This window comes from Delphinapterus leucas, chromosome X (genome assembly GCF_059928025.1).
Source record: "Delphinapterus leucas isolate spDelLeu-1000000601 "Yukka" chromosome X, BTC_Dleu_Yukka2, whole genome shotgun sequence".
Classification (NCBI taxonomy): domain Eukaryota; kingdom Metazoa; phylum Chordata; class Mammalia; order Artiodactyla; family Monodontidae; genus Delphinapterus; species Delphinapterus leucas.
In genome coordinates this window covers 1628218-1650470 of record NC_143150.1, presented here as the reverse complement: position 1 = coordinate 1650470, position 22253 = coordinate 1628218, and the positions used below count along the sequence as shown (strand labels likewise).

The 22253-nt window shown below is 57.6% G+C and overlaps 2 protein-coding genes across 9 annotated transcripts in view; one reads left to right on the top strand and one right to left on the bottom strand.

The window, feature by feature from the left end:
* The window catches only part of G6PD (glucose-6-phosphate dehydrogenase), a 12655-nt gene extending 8643 nt beyond the window's left edge, over window positions 1-4012 (bottom strand). The window contains exons 1-2 of one of the 2 annotated variants that reach the window (XM_022566624.3): window positions 3884-4012; window positions 2902-3029 (exon numbers count right to left, since the gene is read on the bottom strand). In XM_022566624.3, the coding sequence (XP_022422332.1) occupies window positions 2902-3029; window positions 3884-3995 (240 nt within the window). In that variant the 5' untranslated portion in view covers window positions 3996-4012. Of the gene's footprint in view, window positions 1-2901; window positions 3030-3595; window positions 3724-3883 lie in introns of those variants that run through there. The other variant, XM_022566625.2, reaches the window with a different exon arrangement.
* The window catches only part of IKBKG (inhibitor of nuclear factor kappa B kinase regulatory subunit gamma), a 22575-nt gene extending 322 nt beyond the window's left edge, over window positions 1-22253 (top strand). Inside the window, exons 1-10 of one of the 7 annotated variants that reach the window (XM_022566632.3) lie at window positions 4399-4608; window positions 8062-8263; window positions 11630-11841; window positions 16426-16541; window positions 18801-18953; window positions 19462-19537; window positions 20541-20684; window positions 20969-21111; window positions 21280-21341; window positions 21629-22253. In XM_022566632.3, the coding sequence (XP_022422340.1) occupies window positions 8077-8263; window positions 11630-11841; window positions 16426-16541; window positions 18801-18953; window positions 19462-19537; window positions 20541-20684; window positions 20969-21111; window positions 21280-21341; window positions 21629-21771 (1236 nt within the window). In that variant the 5' untranslated portion in view covers window positions 4399-4608; window positions 8062-8076 and the 3' untranslated portion in view covers window positions 21772-22253. The other 6 variants (XM_022566628.3, XM_022566631.3, XM_022566627.3 and 3 more) reach the window with 6 other exon arrangements.

Sequence of the window (22253 nt, the reverse complement as noted above, 5' to 3'; positions counted from 1 at the left end):
GAGGCTTTTAGGGTGGAGGGGCGCGGCAGAGAATGCAGAGGCCGGCTGCCAGCTGGAGGCCAGGAAGGGGTGGGCTATCCCTGTCCCACTAGGGCCACCCGGGTCAAGGATCGCCCAGGTCCTGGGGTGGAGCGCAGCTCTGCTGGGGCCCAGCTGGATCCCAGCCACTGGGGTGAGACCCTGGGGCTGCTGAGGCAGGCTGGGCTGCAAAACCAACAAAAGGGCCTCCCTCCTACTCCCTGGGGCTCATGAATCATCAGGCCTTTGGGGGAGTGCCAGAGTCATCATGACACAGCAAGAATCTTATCGCCCTAAGAGGGGAGGCAGCCCAGAAACACCCCGAGGAGAGGGAGGGCTGAGGCTGCCAGATCATGCCATGCACGGGCCCATCACTGGGATGGGACCTGAGCACCGATCGAGCCCACAGCCCTCGTGGTCCAGGTGGGGAAACCGAGGCCCAGAGAGGCGAGGGACGTGCTGAGGACCATGCAGTGAGCCAATCTTGCCCGAGGGGGCTCCCAGTCCTGTTCTCTTTCTCTCGCCCCGATTGCTCTCTCCGTCCACTGTGGGGGGAAAGTGGCTCCAGCCTGGGAGAGGACACATGCGATCTGCCAGGCCCCAGGTTCCTCTCCCAATGCTGGTCTATAAGGAGAAACTGAGCTCTTTCATTCCAGAGCTCTCTGGACTGGGACAGTAAGTACCTCCACTCCCTTCCCAGCCGAGGGTGGGAGTCCTGAGAAGGGAGATAGTGGTCTCAGAGCAGGGAGAAGAGAGTGGCTGAAAGCCCATCGGTAAGTCCACGAGCCAGCCTCAGGACACGCCCAGGAAGGAAGCTGGGCATGCGGGCGACGGTTGGGTAAGCGGCCCAGGGAGGAGAGGGGGCAGAGGACGGCCCTGCAGCCCAGCCTGCCCCAGGGGCTCTGCGTCCGCTCGTCCTTCTGAGAGGAAGGCTCTGTTCCATGGCCCTGGGAACATGAAGGCCTGGCAGTGTCTGCTGTCACATGCACTCACCTTGGGTTCCGGCCCCCAGCACAGTTCCCACGAGGAGGAGGAGGGAGGGGGGAGGGAGGAGGGAGGAAGCCTCCCAGCTGGGCTAGGTGGGAGCTCTTCTAGGTGCTGCCCTTGCAGGGACACCCCCCCGCACCCGGAACAGGAGGAGGGAGAAATACACAAGGGCTCTTCCTCAAGGACCCTCCTCCTCCCCCACTCCACCCTGCTGGAGAGGCACTTCCCACTTCTGCTCTAGAGGCCTCTGGTTATTGCTCCCACAGCAGAGGAGAGCAAAGGGGAACCCTACTGTTGGCAAAGAAACAAAGTTGCCTAAGCCCAAGCCCATCCCACATGAAGGCAGTGGAGTCACAGAATCAGCTCAGCAGAGCCCCAGGGCCCTCCACACTTGCTTCAGAAGACCTCAGTTGCTAAGTGGAGACAATGAGGTTCAGAGAAGGAAAGACACCTGCCCCAGGCCACAGAGCAAACTTGGATGCTCTCAATGAGGTATCTAAGTGTTGAGGGCCTGGGGTCATATGCCATTTACTGAGGCCTGGGACCCTCTGTTGGAGCATCCTGTGGCAGGCCGGTATGGGGACGGAGGGGGGGGGAAGGAGGAAAAATAATCCTGAGTTACTTTCTCCCCCAACCTATTTCTTAGACAAGGTCCCAGGTGTTAAGGTTTCTGGCTCCTCTAAGGGGATGAGGCCGGGGCCAGGGTGGGGGCCAGGCCTGCTCCGTGTGCTCCTCCTGGGCACCCCCCAGTCCTGGGTGACAGGGGGTCAGGGGACAGTGTTTGGGGTGACCTTCCTTCCCTCCCACTGGCAGAGCCCTGCATTCTGGCTCGCTTTTCCAAGTTCTGAAGAGAATCACAAAACTGGCAGGAGGCAGGCTCTGCAAAGCACGGTGGTGTGTTACGACACATGAACGAAGAGCCGAGTTCCTCCAGAGCTGAGGGGACAGTGGTGTGGAAGTCACAGAGAGACAATGTCTGCCCCGCCAAGAGCTGACTAGTTTGGGTAGAACTCTCGCTTGAGGTTTATATAATAAGTTACCAGCAAAGATGCTCATATCACGGGTAGCAGATTCTTGGTCAAGTCCACGGTGAAAAGTGAAAAGAGAAAAGAGACCACTTTCACTTTGAGATGAAACCCTGACAGCTCCCCAGCCCCTGCTCATGTCTTACCACTGGGTAGATCTTGTTTCCACACGGCACGTGGGGAGAGTGCTTCAGTCAGGGGTCATGGCTCTCTGAGGACCCACCCTCCCTCTCCTGTTCCCCCACCCTCATCACGTATGGTCAGCGTGCTTTACTTCTGACTTTGCTTCTACTCTTTGGCCTTTCTGATCAGAGAAAAGTGGCAGTTCCACTGGCTAGACAATGGGGCTGGTCTCAGTTCCTCAGCAGGCCTTGGAAGCTGGGGCAAAGAGATGGTATTTCAAGAAAGGTTGAGTGTTTTTCCTCAGGGAACTTGACGGTAGAGAGATAAGGCAGAGATCCAGCCTCGAATCCTACCTCTGGATCTAACTGTGTGACATCTGTCAAGTCAGAAACAGGTTTGGAAAACATACTCCCAGAATCAATCGCTTCCCCTGTTTGCATCTCAGTTTTCCCTGTGGAGGAGGAAGTCCAACCAGACAGTCTCTAAGGACCTCCCAGCTCCAGGACATAGGTCTACAGTCAATGGCTGCACACGGACTTCAGAAATGCCTCGCGGTGTGTGTATACTGGGTGGTGGCAGGAGGAGTGGCACATGAGCAAGGGCAACAGCGAGAGCCCAACCGAGCAGAGCCCGAGGGACCCGACGACAATCAGTTGGGAAAGCCCAGGTACCTAAAGGGAAGGGAACTGAAGCAACGTCACGCTCTAAGTCTGCTGCTTCTACGATGTGGGGCCTGGGGGAGACTCACCGATGCACCCATGATGATAAAGATATGCGTATCAGCCTGATGGAAAGCATCGCCCTGGTACAGCTCTTCCCGCAGGATCCCGCACACCTGGGTCCGGCTCAGAGCCACCTGCCCTGCCATGATGCTCTCTGGTGGAAGAAAAACTGGTTAACAAGGCAGGAGAACAGAAGAGCATTGAGAAGCTGGCCCCTTTCTGGAGGGGTCCTTTGGGCTCTCACCCAGCTGGTGCCTGATTATTGAAATCACTCACTGTGAATGGCTGGGGAGCAGGACGTTTGGGAGGTTAGAAACTGCTGGCCCTGGGCTCTGGCCATACTCTCTGGGCAACCTTCTTTCATGGTGTATGTTACAAAATTACCCAAAGCATTAGTGAATTCCTACTAGGGCCTCCGCTCTGGGGGACTGAATAAAACCCTACTGTAGCATTGTACGACCTGCTTAAGACTATCTCACCCGGGGTTCAGGCGGAAACTCCACAATGAGCTGGAGCATGCTAGATTGTGCAGCTGATGGAGTGTAGCTCCAGCCCTCCTCCTGCCACGCTGCGAGACACCGGCAAGCCCCGTGTCCAGTGTGGCGGGGGGGCGGGGATGCAGGGGACTGTGAGATCGGCTAAGACCCTCTCGATTTTGCTCCGTTCCCAAGTACTGGAAATCAAAGTGCCTCGCAGCGCCGCGACCGCCCACTCAGTTACCTGTGCTTCGACGCTGCCGCCCGTCGCGCTCGCAGCCCCGGAGTTCCCGACAGTTTCCGGGGGCTACTCCCCGCCGGCCCATTTAACCGGCGGGGGCGGGCACCTGGTCTGAGCTGACCAGCCTCAGGCGAGACGCGCGGGTGGGGCCTCTGCAGGCCCCTCCCTCGAGGGGCAGGGAGGGCCAAGGGGCGGGCAGGTGCGCGCGCATTCCAGGCCGCCCCCCCCCCCCCCCCCCCCAGCAGACCCTGTGCGAGGGCCCAGCCCTGGCCCACTCTGCCCTTTGAGCACCTGCGCTGGCCGCCGGGCTACGAGCTGCCTCCTTTACCCGCCGCCGCTGCACCGTGTCCCCGATGCTTCGAGAGTCCGCGTGCTGCTCTCTGCTGCTTGCCCGCGTGCCCATCCCCGGCCCGACCCCGCCCCTATAGTCCGGCTTTCTCCCGTTCCCTGGGAGGTCCCGCGCCCTCGCGAAGGGCTCCACTTCCGCCGGCCGCGTGGTCACGCCCCTCGACCTTGTTTGTGGGCGGGGCCTTCAGCAGCCCCGTCCCCTCGCTGGACCGGTCGCCGGATCAGGTCAAACCGGCCCTATTAGATGATAGCCTCGTCGTGGCTCCTCCCCTAACGGGGGCGGGGCAGCCAAACGCCCCGAGGCTGGATGCAGCCGACGGAGAGACAAGGGGGAATGCGGGTCGCGACGCATATTACTGGGGAACGTCCTGAGGGCCAGCCGAGGCTGCCGGGCTCGGGTTTCGGTCTGAGGCAGCCTCCCTCACACCTCTCGCCGGCCGGCCGGGGTCGGGGCCTGAGTGTTTTACTTCCGGATCCCACAGCTACGACACCGGAAGCCGGAAGTGGGAATTTGGCAGCGGGAGAAAGGAAGGGCTACCGCGGAACCCAGGCTTTCTCGGAGCATCGGGGTCCGAGGAGCGCTCGGGGCCCGCCACTCCCGCCTTTCTCACGTCGGACCGACTCTGCTGACAGGTGTGGTCCTCTTTTCTGAAGACAGGGTACCATCGGTGGGTGTTCCGCTGCCTCCGAGACCGCCCCCCCCCGGACGACCAGGCTTCCCCCTCCTGTTGGGCCCCAGCCAGGTTCTGCCGCCAGCTTCTAGACCAGGGGCCGAGCCCAGCCGATTTAGGACTCAGGTTACTTTAGCGGCGAGCGGGACTGTTCCTGCCTCTTCTTCCTCCACCACGGCGGAGTCTGACCACACCCCTAGTTTGTGAATGACTCTTCTAGTTCGGAGACATTTTCTGTTCATCAAACTTGACTGCATTTGAGGTTAAGTTCTTTAAAAAGGCCTCAAATATAACTTGGCAGCTAAGTATCTTAACTCATGTGCCTCATTTTGCTCCTTTTGCAAAAGGTGACTGTCTCCCGGACCTCATATCATTTCTGTGACTTGAGGATGAATGGGCCATCCTGGCATGTTCGAGGAACTCATTAAGGCGGCCACTATACCTGGAGTAGAGTGAGCGAGGGGAGAGTACTTAGAGTGGAAGCCATGGGGGACCAGATAGTTCACGGCCTTGTAGGCGGGTTGTAGGGTCTTTGAGTTTTACGCGATGGGCAATGAGACACCATGGTAGGGATCCGAGTAGAAGAGGAATGTGATCAGAGTCACCTTTTAGGCTGATTGTTCAGCTGATTGTTCGCTGATTGGCGCGGTGGGGAGAACAGACTGTAGGGGGCAAGGGTAGGAGCAGGGTGACCTGTTAGGAGGTTATTGTAGTAATCCAGGTGAGAGACGATGCTGCTCTGATCATTTTATTATGTAAAATTTCAAAGATGTTCAAAAGTAGAAAGAATAGTCTGGTAAATCCAATGTATCCACTTCCCAGCTTCAACAGTTACCAACTCGTGGCTACTTTTGTTTAATTTATACCCCTCACAGTATTCTGTTATTTTCAAAAATAGCTTTATTGACATATAATTCATATACCTTACAATTCACCCATTTAAAGTGTACAATTTGCTGGTATATTCACAGACTTGCACGACCATCACCATTAATTCCAGAACATTTTCATCACTCCAAAAAGAAATCCCATAAACTTCAGCCATCACCCCCATCACCCCATCTACCCCAGCTCTAAGCATCCACTAGTCTCTATGTATTTGCCGATTCTGGACATTTCACATAAATGGAATCATATAATATGTGGTCTTTTGTGACTTGTTTCTTTCTCTTAGCATAATGTTGTAGTGTGGGAACGTACTAGATTTTGTTTATCAGTCGTCATTTGATGGACATTTGGGTCGTTTCCACTCTGGCTGTTAGGAGTAATGCTGCTGTGAACATCCCTGTGTGGACACAGGTTTTCATTTCTTTCAGGTAGATACCTAGGAGTTCCCCCATTATTTTGAACCAAATTCCAGACAGTGTAATTTCGTCCACAAATATTTCAGTGTGCATCTCTAAGAAATGACTTTGAAAGAAACCTAACCACAATACCACTATCACACCTAAAATAGTTACCATTATTTGCTTAGCATCATCAAATAAATTCTAAGATACATTTTGACAGGATTTCCTGATGGATCTGACGTGAGCTGTGAGCAGCAGAGAGGACTCAAGAAGGACTCCTAGGTTTTGTCCTGCTAACTGGAGGATGGATTTGCCACCAACTGCTAATAAGGAAGGCCGTGGGTGAGCTGGCTTCTGGGAACTGTCAGGAGTGCAGTTTTAGAGACGTTAGTTTTTTTTTTGTTTGTTTTTGTTTTTTTTGCGGTATGCAGGCCTCTCACTGTTGTGGCCTCTCCCGTTGTGGAGCACAGGCTCCGGACGCGCAGGCTCAGCGGCCATGGCTCACGGGCCCAGCTGCGCCGCGGCACGTGGGATCTTCCCGGACCAGGGCACGAACCCGTGTCCCCTGCATCGGCAGGCGGACTCCCAACCACTGCGCCACCAGGGAAGCCCGAGACATTAGTTTTGAGAGGATGACTAGATACCCAAGTGGAGATGTGGAGTTTGATGTGTTAGTTTGGAGTTCAGGAAGGAGTTCTGATTTGGGGTATCATCAGCATTAAGATGAGGGTTACAGCTTTGGGTCTGGATGGAATTAGTATTGGAGTGACTGGAGTTAGAGAAAAGATCCCAGAACAGAGCCCTGGGCACTGCCATGTGAAGGGCTGGGCTGACGAGGATGGTCCAGTGAAAGAGCCAGAGCAGGGGCAGCCCATGAGGCAGGAGGAGAACCAGGAGAGTGGGCTGTTCTGGAATCAGGGACCAGCGATCCGTCAGATACTGCTGGTGGGTCAGGAGGGTGTTCAGGTAAGTATCAGTGTAATAGTGAAACGTCCAGGCTCACTTGGTGTTCGAGTCTCTGGCTGAAGCTCAGGCCCTACTCCTGGAAACTTCTGTTGGGATTGGCCTCCTCCTCCATGTAGTCAATCTTCTTGGTCAGGACTTAAAAGGGCTCCAGGCTGCTGCTGTCCAGCATAGCCTCCCTCTCTATACCCTAGTTCACAAGAGAACGCAAACAGCTCAGCCTGTGTCTGCCACTCTCTCTTCGGCTGTGAGCCCAGCTCCCACTTTCAGATGCTTCAGTACACGTCAGATGCTAGATGTCCGCCTCGGCCCCTCAGGTCCAGGGAACACTCATCAGGCTCTGAGTGAAGCCCCTCTTACTTGGTGTATGGACTTCCTAGGGCTGCTGTGGGAAATTTCCACAAGCCAGGGGGCTGAAAACAACAGAAATTTATCCTCTCCCAGCTCTGGAGACCAGAAGCCTGAGATCGAGGTGTTGGCAGGGCCGTGCTTCCTTTGGAGGTTCCAGGGGAGGGTTCTTCCTGCCTCTTCCAGCTTCTGGGGGCTCCAGGTGCCACTTGGCTTGTGGCCGCATCCCTCCCATCTCTGCCTCCATCTTCACGTGGCTTCTGCTCTGCGTCTGTATCTCTGCTCTTCTGTGTCTTATAAGGACCCTGCCATTGGATTTAGGGCCACTCTCATCCAGGATGATCTCATCTGCAGATCCTTAACTTTATTACATCTGCAAAGACCCTTTTGCCAAGTCAGGTCACAGTCACAGGTTCTGGGGGTCAGGGCGTGGACATACCTTATTGGGGGCCATCATTCCACTCAGTACACTAGGTGAGAGGCCAGCACCCTCCACTCCTGCTTGGAGGTGTAGGTGTCGGGGTACGATTCCCGGCACACTGGCACCTCCCTCCAAAAATAATCTCCGTGATTTCTCCTCTCTGGTGAAGTTCCTCAGGTCACAGCCTGGAGATAGTGCTAGGCACAGTTTACAACCAGTGCTGAACCGTGACCTTTCCAAGCGCCACATAAATGCCTGTACCTCCCTTTGGAATGGGAGTATGTGCCACCTCTTAGCATCCTTTTCCGCTTGGCACAGTGCTCGTCATTCTGCTTAAAGGGTGGCGCCCGAACTCCTCCCCGGCCTGCAGGGTGGGAGAATTCTGCATAGGCCTCCTCACGTGATGCCTCTGCTGGCTCTCTGTTTCAGACCCTGACGTGTTGGATGAGCAGGCCCCCTTGGAAGAGTCCACTGTGTGAGATGGTGCAGCCTAGTGGCGGCCCGGCAGGGGACCAGGACGTGCTGGGTGAAGAGTCTTCTCTGGGGAAGCCAGCCATGCTCCACCTGCCTTCAGAGCAGGCTGCTCCTGAGACCTTCCAGCGCTGTCTGGAGGAGAATCAAGAGCTCCGAGGTGAGGGAGACAGCGGGTGTGTGGAGTAAAATGTCCGGGGACCCGGCACTGCTGGGGGAAGGATTATCCCACTCACCTGCCCCTCTGCATTGACTGGGACTGGAGTGGGTCAGTTAGGGACTGAAGCTCAGCCACCCTTCCTCTTTGTTTCAGGTGGGAATCCCTGGAAGTGGACTTTGAGATACAGAGTGGCATGCAGGACGTTTATTTAGAGTCCTCTTAGGAGTAACACTGGGGAGGGGAGGGGAAGGGCAGGGCAGTGAAGAAGCAGGGGAGGGCGGAGGGAGAAGCTGGGCCGCAGTGCAGGCCAGCCCTACAAGGAGCTCTGGAGCGGGAATGACCCTTCTGCGTTGTCCCACTTGGGCCAACGCGGCCAGGGCCCCTGTGTCTCCGTACTGATCAGTCATTAAGCACTGGCTCTCGTGGGAAGGGGCGAGGCTATCCTGGGAAGGAGCGAGGTTATTCCGGGAGGGGCGTGGCTATCCTGGGGAGGGGGCGTGACCTGCTCCAGAAAGGGGCTGTGGTCCGCTCTGGGAATGGGCGTGACGTCCCTGAGAAGGACCAGTGGGCTGCTTTGGAAAAGGGGCGTCCAGGCCCTGTGGGCGGGGCATGAGCCCGGCGGGCCGCTCCTCGAAGATACCGGAGCTGAGGGCTGTCCTCCAGCAGCACCCACCCCCCAGGTGGCCGGGTTCGAGTACCTTCCGGGCCGCCCCCTCCCCATCGCCATCACAGCCCCCACTCACTCACTGTCCATGTCCTCACCTGCATCGGGGGCAGCTTCTCCAGGCCCCAGGGGCCGTCTCATCACGCCCCTCACCTGGTGTGGCTGCCCTGGGGTGTGACCCACTCCTGCCTGCTTCGCGTGAGACAGCCCTCCCCCCTTGGTGGTCGTGCCCCGGGTGCTCCTCGTCTGGCGTGCCGCTCCTTGGGTACGGTAGCCCCAGGTGCCCAGGCGACGCCCCTGCTTCTCACTCAGTGAGACTCTTGTGTTTTGTGCTGTGAGGACCTTCTACACTGCCGAGCCCAGAGCTGCAGGTGGAGATGGGCGGCACAGACTCCCCGGGTGGGTCACGGGGAGTGATGGGGCACATGGCCACTTCTGCTTCATCCTGGTTCCTGTTGGCAACTCAGGGCTTATAAAGGTCGCAGTCTTTGTGTACACCATATCCCAGAGGACAGGGCCTTGGTTATTTTCACTCAGCCGTCCACTGTCCAAGCTGGCGGGCAGGTTGGCGTGTGACATAAGCAGTGGAGGCCACAGTCATGGGACCACTCCCCCACCCCTCTGCTGGACAGTGCATCCTCTGGTGTGATGGGATGTCACGTGGGGCCCTGTGCTGCTGGGTCACGTGCCCTGTAGGCCTCAGAGACTGGTGCTGGCTGAGGCCCTGCAGGCAGGCACCAAACTTGTGCCCAGAATATGTGTCTCTTTTTCTGTGGAGATGAGTCGCCTTCTCTTGCAGGATGGAAAGGGTCCAGCGTGGCCAGCTGGCCACTTAGGGGCTGCTTGGTCTTTTGGAGCGCTGGCCTGCTTTGGAGACAGCCCTGATTCACGCACAGAGGGCTGGGACCTACCTGCTTGAGGACAGGGTCCTCCCCCTCAGCGCTCAGACATCTAGAGGTTGTTCTGGGCACTGTGGCGTGTTGAGCAGCATCCCTGGCCTCTACCCACGAGGTGCCAATAGCACCCCTTCAGTTAAGACAACCATCAGTATCCCCAGATGTCATCAAATGTCCTACTGTGTTGGGGCCACATAGAGCTGGCAGCCAGGTTGAGGGGCAGGGAGACAGCTCACCCTCCATAGCTATGTGCGTAGTCTCTGCTCATCCCCAGGACAGCACTCTGGCAAAGGGGACTCGGGGGTGAGAGTGTGGCAGGCTGGCCAGGCAGGCACCATGGACCCCCAGCTGCCCCCCAGGGAGCTCGGGCTCTGCACGTTTCTGCTTATACGGCTGCAGTGTATCAGGCCCTGGTCCAAACCCCCAGGGCCCGAGGTGTCTGCCCCTGTGATGCTTGTGATTGTGTCCATGGAGGAGGGGGCAGGAGGGAGGACGTAGGATTTGTTTGGAGTATTTGTGGATAAGCTTCATGGTAGAAGTTGTTTCTACCTGGTGTAGGAGTCCATTGATGTGGCGAGTCCAGTGAGAAGCATGAGTGGGCGCCAGTGTCTGGGGCCAGAGGGGAAGTGACTGCCAGTGGGTATGAGGTTTCTTTTGGAAGATGGAAATGTTCTGGAGCTAGATAGAGGTGATGGGTGCACAGCTTGGTGAATATACTATAGCCACTGAATGACTGTATACTTTAAAATAGTTCAAGTGGTGAATTTGGTGTTCTGTGAATTGTACCTCAGTTAAAAACAGAAGTTGCGTGTGAGCTGAGCTGAGCCTTGGTGGGGGCTGGTGAGGAACCTGAGGCAGGGGACAGTGGGGCGCAGAAGGTGGCTTTGGAGCCAGGCTCAGGAGCCACTATGGTTCCGGCAAAAGAATGTTCCATCAGCAGGCACCAGTTAGCTCGTTGGGGGTTTTGACCAGAGCGGGGCCTGAAGCTACTGCCTGTCCCCCTCTTGTCCAGCTCTGTGGTGGCTAGAACCTTTGCATGCCATGGATCAGTTCTGTCACTCTCAACGGATTTCTGCTGCCTGGGGTGTCCCCAGGTGTGTGGCTTTCCTTTTCTTAGGCCCTGCTGACTGCCCGGGGAAAGGAGGATGGACTGGTTCTTGAGGTTGTCTTGAAAACCAGGCACTTTGGCTGCTTTTTTGTTTACCTTTCCTCATCGTGTGAGATGAGTGTGCTTGTCCCCGTTGAACATGGACATGAGGATGGTGAGGCTCAGAGAGGTGGCTAAGTGGCCTGCTCCAAGGCTTCTCACCCGCCCACCCTGGTCTGTGGCCAGCAGTGCCACGGGCAAGTTTGTTCTGGTGGCTGTGCCCCCGAGTCTGATCCCGAAGGCAGTGACCCAGGGCCCCAGGGCGGCCCACCTCTGACCCACACGGAGGGCAGATGAGTTCCAGAGTCACTTGCTAAGAAAGTGGCATTTGACAACGTGCTTTTTTCTTTTTCTTTTTTTGGCTGCCATGTGCGGCCGGTGGGATCTCAGTTCCCCAACCAGGGATTGAACCCACTCCCTGAGAGCGAAAGCCTGGAATCCTAACCACTAGGCCACTAGGGAACTCCCGGACACATGCTTTCAAGTGAAGCTGACGTGGTTAATATCTTGGAGACACTGGGGGCACGTCATTTGCGTAGTTGACTTCGAAAGCGCTTGGCGAAGTGAAGGGAGTGTTTGGAAGTTGTCAGGGTGGGAGAGGCCGCGGGGTGGTGGAGGCCGCGGCCACCGGGCTCACCTGCCCCCTGCCACCTCTGCAGATGCCATCCGCCAGAGCAACCAGATGCTGCGGGAACGCTGCGAGGAGCTGCAGCGTTTCCAGGGCAGCCAGAGGGAGGAGAAGGCCTTCCTCATGCAGAAGTTCCAGGAGGCCCGGGACCTGGTGGAGAGGCTGAGCCTGGAGAAGCGGGAGCTGCACCGGCAGAGGGAGCAGGCCCTGCAGGAGGTGGAGCGCCTCAAGACATGCCAGCAGGTAGCGGGCCACCGCTGCCTGCCCCGGACCCGCAGGGACTGTGCTCGGGGTCGTGGAGGGGGGCTCCTGGAGTTGGGAAAAGCCATTGTCCTCGTGGCCATGGCGTTAGGCTTAGTCACCCAGGAGGGATGCAGGTTGGAATTAGCAAAGATAAAAGGAACAGAGGGCGGGTCCAGGAGAGGCTGGGCCACATGTGATGGCACGCACGGGTACCACCACCAGGGAAGCTCCCGTGAGTGGTGCGGTCCGGGGACTTGAGTGGGGGTCGGTCCTGGAGGCCTGGGGCACCCACGTGACTGACCTGAGTTACCGGGTCTCTGTGCCCCGCAGGTCAAGGTGGTACATGTGGCCTGGGGCCCCGCCCCAAATCACCCTGGTGGTGTAGACTGCCTGGTGGGGGCCCTCGGGGAGGTGTGTTAGGTTCCTGGAGCTGCTGTAACAAAGTACCACAAACTGGGTAGTTTTAAGCCACAGAAACGTATTGTCTCCCAGTTCTGGAGGCCGGAAGTCCAAGATCAAGATGAGGGCAGGATCTGGCCAAGGCCTCTCTCCCAGCCTCGGGTGCTGGCTGGCAGGACTTGGCGTCCCTTGGTTTGCAAACACACTGTCATGGGGCCTTCTCCCCACGTGTCTGGGCATCTCTCCTCCTCTTATGAAGACACTGGTGGCAAAGAGCAGCTCAGCCGGCCATTAGGTAAAGGGGTAAAAACAGGTTTTGTTTGGTAACTACCGACAGCAGGGGAAGGTGCTGCGCACTCTTCTGATGGGCACAGAATTGCTGGCGATTTGAAGGGAGAGTGAGGTGGGGGCAGCGAGCAGGGGCTCAAGTGAAAACCCACGCGGGGTGGGTCAGTGTCAGTGCGGTGAGGTCAGCGGCGTCCACCCCGGGAGTCAGTTCTGGAAGTTAGGATTCCATCCCACGCAGACACAGGCAGACTGAGCCCCTATCCTTCCTGAGGATTTCGTTTCAGAGGAATGGCTCTCAGGTCCCCGAGAAAGACTCCTGGGTTGCCTCAAAGGGACAGAGGAAGGATTCACATGTTGGGAGCCCTCTTAGGAAAGGCTCTGAGGATGGTGGGGGTCTAGGTTAGGTGTTGGCTGGAGCAAACAGTACATTCTTTTGCCAGCCTTCTTTTCTCAGACAGGAACTCAAAAGGGGGCTGGGCCGGCCCAGGGTCGTGACCTTAGGCTGCAAGAAGCCACTCTAGAGTTTGCTCGAGTGTCCGAGTCTTTTGTAGTTCTCAGCAGTCACTGGATCAGGGGCCCACCCTCCTCCAATACGATCTCATCTTAAGTTGGTCACATCTGGAGAGACCCTGTCTCTAAATCAGGTCCCATGTACAGGTACTGGGGGTTAGGCCATGGCCATGTCACTTTGGGGCCATCGGTAAAGCCACTATAATCCTGAACTGCTGTACTCGGCGCAGAAGTGAGGAGAAGGCTGCTGTTCTCAGGATGCCTTCAGAGCATCCGCCTGCCCCGTGCTCACATGATGGGATGCTGGCTTCGCGGTAGCGATCAGAGCCACTGCCAAAGCCCTATTTCTAGCTGACAAGTCTGACAGTAGCGGGTATTGGAGGGGCCATGGCTTCATGTTGCTGTTGGCAGCATCAGTTGGTGCCACTGCTTTTTTTTTTTTTTTTTTTTTTTGCGGTACGCGGGCCTCTCACCGTTGTGGCCTCTCCCGTTGCGGAGCACAGGCTCCGGACGCGCAGGCTCAGCGGCCACGGCTCACGGGCCCAGCCGCTCCGCGGCATGTGGGTCCCTCCCGGACCGGGGCACGAACCCGCGTCCTCTGCACCGGCAGGCGGACTCTCAACCACTGCGCCACCAGGGAAGCCCCAGTGCCGCTGCTTTGAAAAACTATTTGGCATTTTTCTCTTCAAGTTGAAAATTTAGGTCACCCCCAGCTCATCAGTTGCACCCCTGGTATACGTAAGAGAAACTCCTGCACATGGACAACAGGTGATGGGGATAAGACGGTGACCCCAGCAAAAACCTGGGCATAGCTGAGTGCCCGTCCCTGGAGAAAGTGGTAGAGCCACAGGCTGGAGTTTTTTCCAACAGCTCTTCCAGGATAAAACTCAACATACCATGAAATTCACCCCTTGAAAGTGTAGAATTCAGTAGTTTTTAGTATAGTCACAGAGTTGTCCAACCATCACCTCCATCTGCTTCCAAAACATTGTCACCATCCCAAGGAGAAAGCCCGTCCCCACAAGCAGTCACTCCCCAGCCCCGGGCACATGCTCACCTTCCTGTCTGTGTTTGCCTGCTCTGGGCGTCTCCTGTGAGTAGGATCCACCGTGTGGCTCTCATGTCTGGCTGCTTTCACTCAGCATCACGTTTTTTTTTTTTTTAAATAATATTTACTTATTTATTTATTTGGTTGCACCAGGTCTTAGTTGTGGCAGGTGGGCTCCTTAGTCATGGCATGCGAATTCTTTTTTTAATTTTTTTAACATCTTTATTGGAGTATAATTGCCTTACAATGGTGTGTTAGTTTCTGCTTTATAACAAAGTGAATCAGTTATACATATACATATGTTCCCATATCTCTTCCCTCTTGCGTCTCCCTCCCCCCCACCCTCCCTATTGACATGCGAATTCTTACTTGCAACATGCCTGTGGGATCTAGTTCCCTGACCAGGGATCGAACCTGGGCCCCCTGCATTGGACCTCAGAGTCCTAACCACTGCGTCACCAGGGAAGTCCCAGCATCATATTTTTTGAGGTTCATCCACGCTGTAGTCTGTCCAAGTACCTCATTTCACTTTATGGCTGGATGATATTCCAGTGTATGGAGAGACTACGTTTTGTTTATCAGTCGTCATTTGATGGACATTTGGGTCGTTTCCACTCTGGCTGTTAGGAGTAATGCTGCTGTGAACATTCCTGTGTGGACATGGGTTTTCATTTCTTTCAGGTAGATACCTAGGAGTTCCCCCATTATTTTGAACCAAATTCCAGACACCTCATAGTTTCGTCTGTAAATATTTCAGTGTGCATCTCTAAGAAGCATAAGAACAATACCACCATCACACCTAAAGTAGTTACCGTTACCTGCTTAGTGTCATCAAATAGATTCTAAGAAACATTTTGACAGGATTTCCTGGTGGATCCGATGTGAGCTGTGAGAGGCAGAGAAGACTCCAAGGCTTTGTGCCGCTAACTGGAGGATGGACTAGATGGGGAAGGCCTCACCGGGGTGCCATCTAGTCAGGACTGGAATACACGTGGGTATCTGGGGAAAGACTGTTTTAGAGGTGGAGAAAGCATGTGCAAAGGTCCTGAGGCAGGAGCATGTCTGTGATGTTCAGGGAAGACCGAAGAGGCAAACATGGCTGGGGCAGAGTGGATAGGGGCTGAGGAGGGCAGAGTCATGGTGGGGCTAATCATGTGGGATTAGTAAGCCAGTGAAGGATTTGGGCTTTGATCCTGAGTGTGACAGGAACCGTGGGAAGGTGCTGTGCTAGTGTGAGACATTATCTGGATTCCTGTCTAGTGTAGGGGTGTTATGGGTTGAATTATGTTCCCCCAAAAGAAATGCCCATATCCTAACCCCTGGGACCTCAGAATGTGACCTTATTTAGAAATGGCGTGTTTGCAGATGTAATCAAGTTAAGGTGAGGTCACACTGGCTTAGGATGGGCCTAAATCCAATGACTGGTATGTTTCAAAGAAGAGAAACAGACACCCAGGGAAGATGGTCATGTGACGATGGAGGCTGCTACAGCCAAGGGCCCTCAGGAGGAACCAGCCCCGTCGACACCTTACTCTTGGACTCCCGGCCTCTAGAAGGCAATCCGTTTCTGTTGTCTTAAGCCCCCTGCTTTGTGGTCCCTTTGGGGAAAGCTTACTGCAGCCTCCGGGCCTCAATGTGGAGAAGCTGGGCAGGCAGTTGGGTAGCTAAGCTGGGGTGCCGGAGGGAAGTCTGTCCTGGAGGGAGGAATCTGGAAGCCCTCAGTCCGTGGAGGGTACTGAAAGCCTTGAGACGGAGCAGGTCATCATCGTGCGCGTATAGCTGGCGAGGAGACGCAGCCCTGAGACTGCCCTTGAGAAGGATGGTGGGTGGGGCCGTGTGTACGGCCGGGAGCACAGGGGTGCTGGTTCCTACCGAGGGGTTACTGCGGAGGGGCCGGGTATGGAGAAGACCGGGGCTGTACCCTTGGCTTGAGCAGCCCGAGGTCTCAGGGGACCGGGATCTGGACAGTTTGATGACGGAGGCACACAGACTCCTGCTGGGCTCAGCCCTCGTGGCCTGGTTGTCAGCCTTGTGAGACTCGAGGCACCTCCGTGCTCCTGTGTCCCTGGGTCTCCTGTTGCCCCATCTGCAGGGATGAGGAGGGGCTTGGAGTGGGGGCTCATGGGACTTGATCCCTTTCCACCGCTTCAGTTGCCTCGCTGGGGGGGAGAAGCTTCCAGAGGTGAGAGGTGAGATGAGTAGGGGTGCTGAGGGTGCGAGGGGAGCCCTCGGGGGACCCATCTCAGTGCTTTCAGCTGCCCTGGGGCTTGGGGCTGCCAGGGGTGAGCAGCTGGTAGGGAAGCATCGCCGACAGGAGGTGGCTTTTTTTCATGCAGCAGATGGCCGAGGACAAGGCCTCAGTGAAAGCCCAGGTGACATCCTTGCTGGGGGAGCTGCAGGAGAGCCAGAGTCGCTTGGAGGCCGCCACCAAGGAGTGGCAGGCTTTGGAGGGCAGGTGAGTAGGGAGGGAAAACCAGCCTGGAGGCCGTTGTCAGGGTGCCCGAGAAGAATGAGGCCATTCAGGGGCTTCCAGAGAGTTCCTCTGTGACAGGATGGATGGGAGCACACGGGCGTGGGGCAGGTGTGTGGTGGGGCTGTGGACTGGGTGTCCAGGACCTGAGTCGCAGTGGCACTTCTGGCCTCTCTGACCTTTTGCTGGAGTTTGGATTATTTCCTGAGGGGGCATTTGCTGGGCAGTGGGGAAGAGCACCCCCGTGACCTGCAGGAAAGCACTCCAGTGCCCTCCCGGCTGAGGTTGATGACAGGGACAGGGCACGCGCCAGCACCCCCAAGGACGGAAGACGCGGGTCGGGGGTGGAGAACCCCACACCTTCGGCTTCCCCTCTCCCTCCCATGAGGGGCCAGCCGAGCACTCTCCCTTCTCCGGCAGTGACAGATGCCTCCCTGGAGACCCAGGGAGCCCACTCGAGACTCAGCGCCCCAGGTTTCATTGAGGGCTGGTCGCTGCCCGGCACGTGCCAAACTTCCCGATTCCCAGAGGAAAGCAGGTGCGCCTCCTAAACGACCCTGTGGTGCCAGAGTCCAGGCACAGGGACCACCCTTATCAGTAGGGAAAGTGTCTTGTTGATGCAGGGCACTCGCACCAGCCCACTGCCTGGGCACCACCCCGGGGCCAGCCTTGCAAGCCGGCCCTTACAAAGCTGGCAGCCTCAGGTCCACCAGTCACTCTCTCCTGCAGAGGGAGGTTCCTGTAAGTGGGGTCATTGGGTCAAAGGGCACGGATGTTTCAGTGGTTCTCACGCCGCCCGGCTGCTGCCGTCCAGAAAGATGGGTCCAGGCGACAGAGGTGGCCCCAGCTCTCCCAGCGCGGGAGGTGATCGGGGTGCCCTGGGCGGTGTCGGGGGTGCCTTTGTGAAGGAGGCTGGAGGAGCAGGCAGGGGTGACAGCGTGTAAGCGCGCTGCCCTCTAGAAAGAAGACGGCGAAAGGGAGGCCGCGGAAGGCTGAGCCTGCTGGCCCCTGGCTCTTCGCATTCTGCTGTTTCCCGTACACGCTTCTGTCCCTCCGGGTTTCAAAAAGGCACGTGTAATTTTTAGGGCGCTTTTGGGTCTTCCCCGCCTATCTTTTTTCTATGCACATGAAAGAAGCCAACTTTGGTCACTTAATGACCCTGCAAGGGCGTTACTCCAGCAATTGTAGGCTCTTGGGCACCCTCCTTTCCTGTCCCCCGCCCCCGTCTCCGTGGCTGAGCATGTACGTGCTGAGCTGGACGGCTCGGGGCAGGAAGCCTGCCCGCATCTCCCGTCGTTCGGCGTGGCCATTTAAGTGGCCTCAGACTTAATGCACACGGCTGCCCTTTGAGCCCTGGCCTGTCACATCTGCTGACAGTGGCAGCCACTAGCTTTTGTCGGCTCCCAGATGGGGCCCTGTGTTCAGTAGATTTGGGTGGGCGTGTGCACACGGTGAGACAAGAGCATCCCCAGTAGCCTCCCCCACCGGGAAGCAGCCACTGTCGTCGCGCAGGGAGCTGTGTGGACGTAGGGATGTGGGGCAGGGAGATGGCGGGCTGGAGGTAGCTGAGGAGAGCTGAGCTGTCACTGCGCCATGGGACAGGGCACCGGGAATTCTCTGCTGAGGCTGCTGCTGTCTCCTGGGTGGGCAGGCGCAAGGCTCTTCGTGCAGGTGCGGACCCCGGGGCCCAGACGGGCCTGCGCCCCCTCGCCACTTCTGGAGCTGTGACTGGTCGGCAGAGAGCCTCTGAGCACTGACCCTGCCTCCCCTCCACCTCCCCCTGCCCTGCCCCATTTCTCACCTTCTCCCTCTCCAGCTTCCAGAAAGGCTCTCTTTGCTGGCTGTCTCCACCTGCTTTCCTCCCAGTCCCTCCCAGCCCATCCACTGAGATGGCTCTGGCCAGGGCCCCCAGCGCCCACATGTCGCAACCCAATGGGCAGTTCCCTGGGGCTCCTCTCCCCTGGGACCACCTCCTTCGCCTTCCAAAGGGCTTCTCTGGGGGCCGCCATCAGCCCGACCCTGCCCCCATTCGGCTGCCCTGCAGTTGTCCCTGTTTCCAGTGATAGTGTGTCCGCTGTGACGCCTGGAGGACCCCCTTGGTCCCACCTCTCTGTGACTTGTTCCCCCCCCCCTTGGTCCCACTGTGCCGTGACTTGTCCCTGCCCCTGTGCAGCGTGGCGGAGATGCTGGGAGCACAGGAGGGTCCTGCTACGGGCCCTCTGTGACCGCCCATGCCCTCGCCAGGGTCCGGGCTGCCAGCGAGCAGGCCCGGCAGCTGGAGAGCGAGCGCGAGGCGCTGCAGCAGCAGCACAGCGTGCAGGTGGACCAGCTGCGCCTGCAGAACCAGAGCATGGACGCCGCCCTGCGCATGGAGCGCCAGGCTGCCTCGGAGGAGAAGTGAGTGGGCCGCTGCCTCCTGGGAGCCCTTCCAGGGCCCGGCCGGTGGGGAGGGCCCAATGCTGTCCCTTACCGTTGTCACACCCCAACGATCCGGCTTTCAGAGGGTGACATTGTTCGCTCTCCGGTCCACATGTCAACAGCGTCCCATCTGGGATCCTACCTTCTCCTTGTTGGCGTGTCTTTTGAGTCTTCTTTAATCTAGAACAGTCCTCCTGCTTTTCTCTGTTTTTCTTGAACTTGACTTTTTTGAACAGTACAGGACAGCTCTGTTTTATTATAAACATTTCTTTGTGTACATTTTGAAATGCCAGATTGATGGAAAATGATATGAAATAGGTAGCAAAGCTTACCTCAGAGCTGACGGCCTTCCAGGCACACAGGCACCCTGAAAGCCACATTCTGGTCTGTGGCCATGACGACAAGGAAGAGGGTGGAGTTGGAAGCAGTAAGAGCTGTGGCTGGGTCAGCACAAGGTGGTTCTCCAGCCTCAGCTCCTTTTCCGTAGGAGGAAGCTGGCCCAGCTGCAGGTGGCCTATCACCAGCTCTTCCAAGAGTATGACAGCCACATCAAGAGCAGCATGGTGAGCAGTGAGTGGAGCCGAGTGGACATGGTGGCGGCGTCTCCTGGGCTGCTGGCCTGGGGCTGACTCCCTCAGCTCAGGGATACTGGAACTCAAGGCCCTACCTTAACAGACTCACACAGCTGGCTTTGGAGAGGGATCCTCGATTCGACCTAGAGCTTTGTCAGGGCTCTGGGGTGATGGCTCAGGACAGGCAGTGGGGAGGCGGGGACACTTGGGCTGTGTTGTTTGCAGCCCATGTTGGACTAGGCGGCGCCTCCAGATGCTCCGCCTGTGGGCAGGACCACGCTTGTCTCTGCAGCTGGTCCCTCCCGCCAGGCGTCCCCAGATTTCCCTGGGAATGTTTCCATACCAGTGTTGAAGGTGGCTGATACCCCTTTTCTAGTTTGTCCTCGTCAGACTTATACCGAGTGCGGCTTCTAGTGATCACATTTTAAGAAGGATGTAGTCAAACCTGAACATACCTGGAAGAGACTTATAAGGGTAAAGCCTGAAAAGTGGGTCCCATGAGGAAGAGTTAGTTAGGAAAGCGTGTCCCTTTGATCTCCAGAGGGAAGGCTTGGTGGTGTGTGTGTGCGTCTGTGTGTGGGGCTGTGGGGGGGGGCGGGGCATCCGTGAGGGACCAGCAGACCCTCGACCAGGTGGCAGAGCGGAAGGACCGACGGGCCTCGGCTTAGCGGGCACATGGTGGAGCATTAGTGCATGAGACTGGCTCAGTGTGCAGCACGTGGCCTCAGGAGGGAGTGTGGCCCCCGTCCTTTGAGGGGTCGGAGGACTGTCCAGCTGGGAAGGGAATGTCGGCCTGGGGGGCGGTTGTGCCAGATGACCTCGAGGTCCCCTCCAGCCTCTGCCTTTCCTGGGCCCTGCATAGCACGGGCTGGCTGGGCCCGATCTCTCGTTCCTCTTGGTTCTGCTTTCCTGGAGCGGCAGCCGGCCTGGGGGCAGCCCTGCCCCAAGGCTGAGCCAGATCAGGCTCTGTCAGCTCCCCATCACCCACATCTAGGGATTGCAGCTGGAAGATCTCAAGCAGCAGCTCAAGCAGGCAGAGGAGGCCCTGGTGGCTAAACAGGAGCTGATCGACAAACTGAAGGAAGAGGCTGAGCAACACAAGACTGTGATGGAGACGGTTCCGGTGCTGAAAGCCCAGGTGAGGGCTCTCCTCTGTGGCCTGCGTGCGGGTGAGCAGACCGGGCCACTGGCGCTGGGACCTGGCATGCCTCTGGCGGCGCTTTGCACTGGCCTCTCGGAAGCTCTTTGAGTCCCTCGCAGTGTTCCTTGAACCCTCGATGCCTCTGGGGTGACTGTCTTCGTGCCGTGGGCTCTGGGAGAACAGGAGCGGGCTCTGCCTTCCCCCGGCCCCCGTGGCTGCCGTGGAGTGTCCGGTGTGTGGCTGATGGAGAGTGGGCACTGCCCCTGTCTTGGCTTTGCCAGGCGGATATCTACAAGGCGGATTTCCAGGCTGAGAGGCAGGCCCGGGAGAAGCTGGCTGAGAAGAAGGAGTTCCTGCAGGCGCAGCTGGAGCAGCTGCAGAGGGAGCACAACAGGCTGAAGACCAGCTGTCAGGAGTCGGCCAGGTGGGCCTCGGAGCGCGGGACCCACGGGGAGTGGCAGCGGGTACCGGGCCTGTCAGGTTAGGGGGAGCTGGCCTCCCTCTCCCCGCCTCGCGCCTCGTCCTTCTATCAGCTTTGTACGTGATGGAGATTGACTCATACGTACTGATCGGACGGTTTCTTTTCTCAAAGGATCGAAGACATGAGGAAGCGGCATGTAGAGGTCTCCCAGCCCCCCTTAGCCCCTGCCCCAGGTGAGGGAGCTGCAGGGGGAGGGCTGGGGAGGCAGGGTGCTGGGAGGAGGTGCTGAGGATCCTGGAACCCAGCGAGAGAGCTCCAGGGAGCTCGCACCGGCCCCTGGCCCCTCCTCCCCAGCGGTACCGCCCCTGGGGGCGGGGCTAAAGGGGAGGCGCTAGCGGTGGGGACCCAGGTCACTGGAACCAAGGTATCTCGGCACTTTCTGCCTTGGCCCTTCCCTGCAGTTTGTGCAAGGGGACACACAAGAAGCCCGCCCCCACCAGTGCCTATTCTCTTTCCCCAGCTCATCACTCCTTTCACCTGGCCCTGCCCAGCCAGAGGAGAAGCCCCCCTGAAGAGCCGCCCAACTTCTGCTGCCCCAAGTGCCAGTATCAGGCTCCTGACATGGACACCCTGCAGATACACGTCATGGAGTGCATCGAGTAGGGCTGCCTACCGACACCCAGCCCAGGACAGTGCAATCTGTTGCTTTCCTCTCCTGTCTGCCTGGTCCTGAATTAGGGGCTGGGTGACAGAGGTTGGGCCCCTTCTCTGAGCCCCGAGACCTAGCCGCAGGGCCTTACGTCCCCGTCCGCTGGTTCACCTCTTTTAGGGCACACAGAGCCCCAGATAGGCGCGATGCTCTGCTTTTTCTGTTTGTTCTGTCTGCTTGACTCCGGGGTTCGCTCTTCTTTCACCTGTGCTGGGGAAGCCAAGAGCCCAGGCCAGGGCTCCCAGACAACTGATTCCCAGGCTGAGACGGGCAGGACCCTTCGTCCCGGCCGCCTGGCACAGTGCGGTGCTGCTCTCATGGGCCGTGTGCTGTTCCACTGGCGGCTGCACCACTGTGGATCAAACTTGTCTGCTGCTAGCGGGCGTTTGGGTTGTTACTGGTCTTTTTACTGTCATAAACAATACCACGCTGAAAA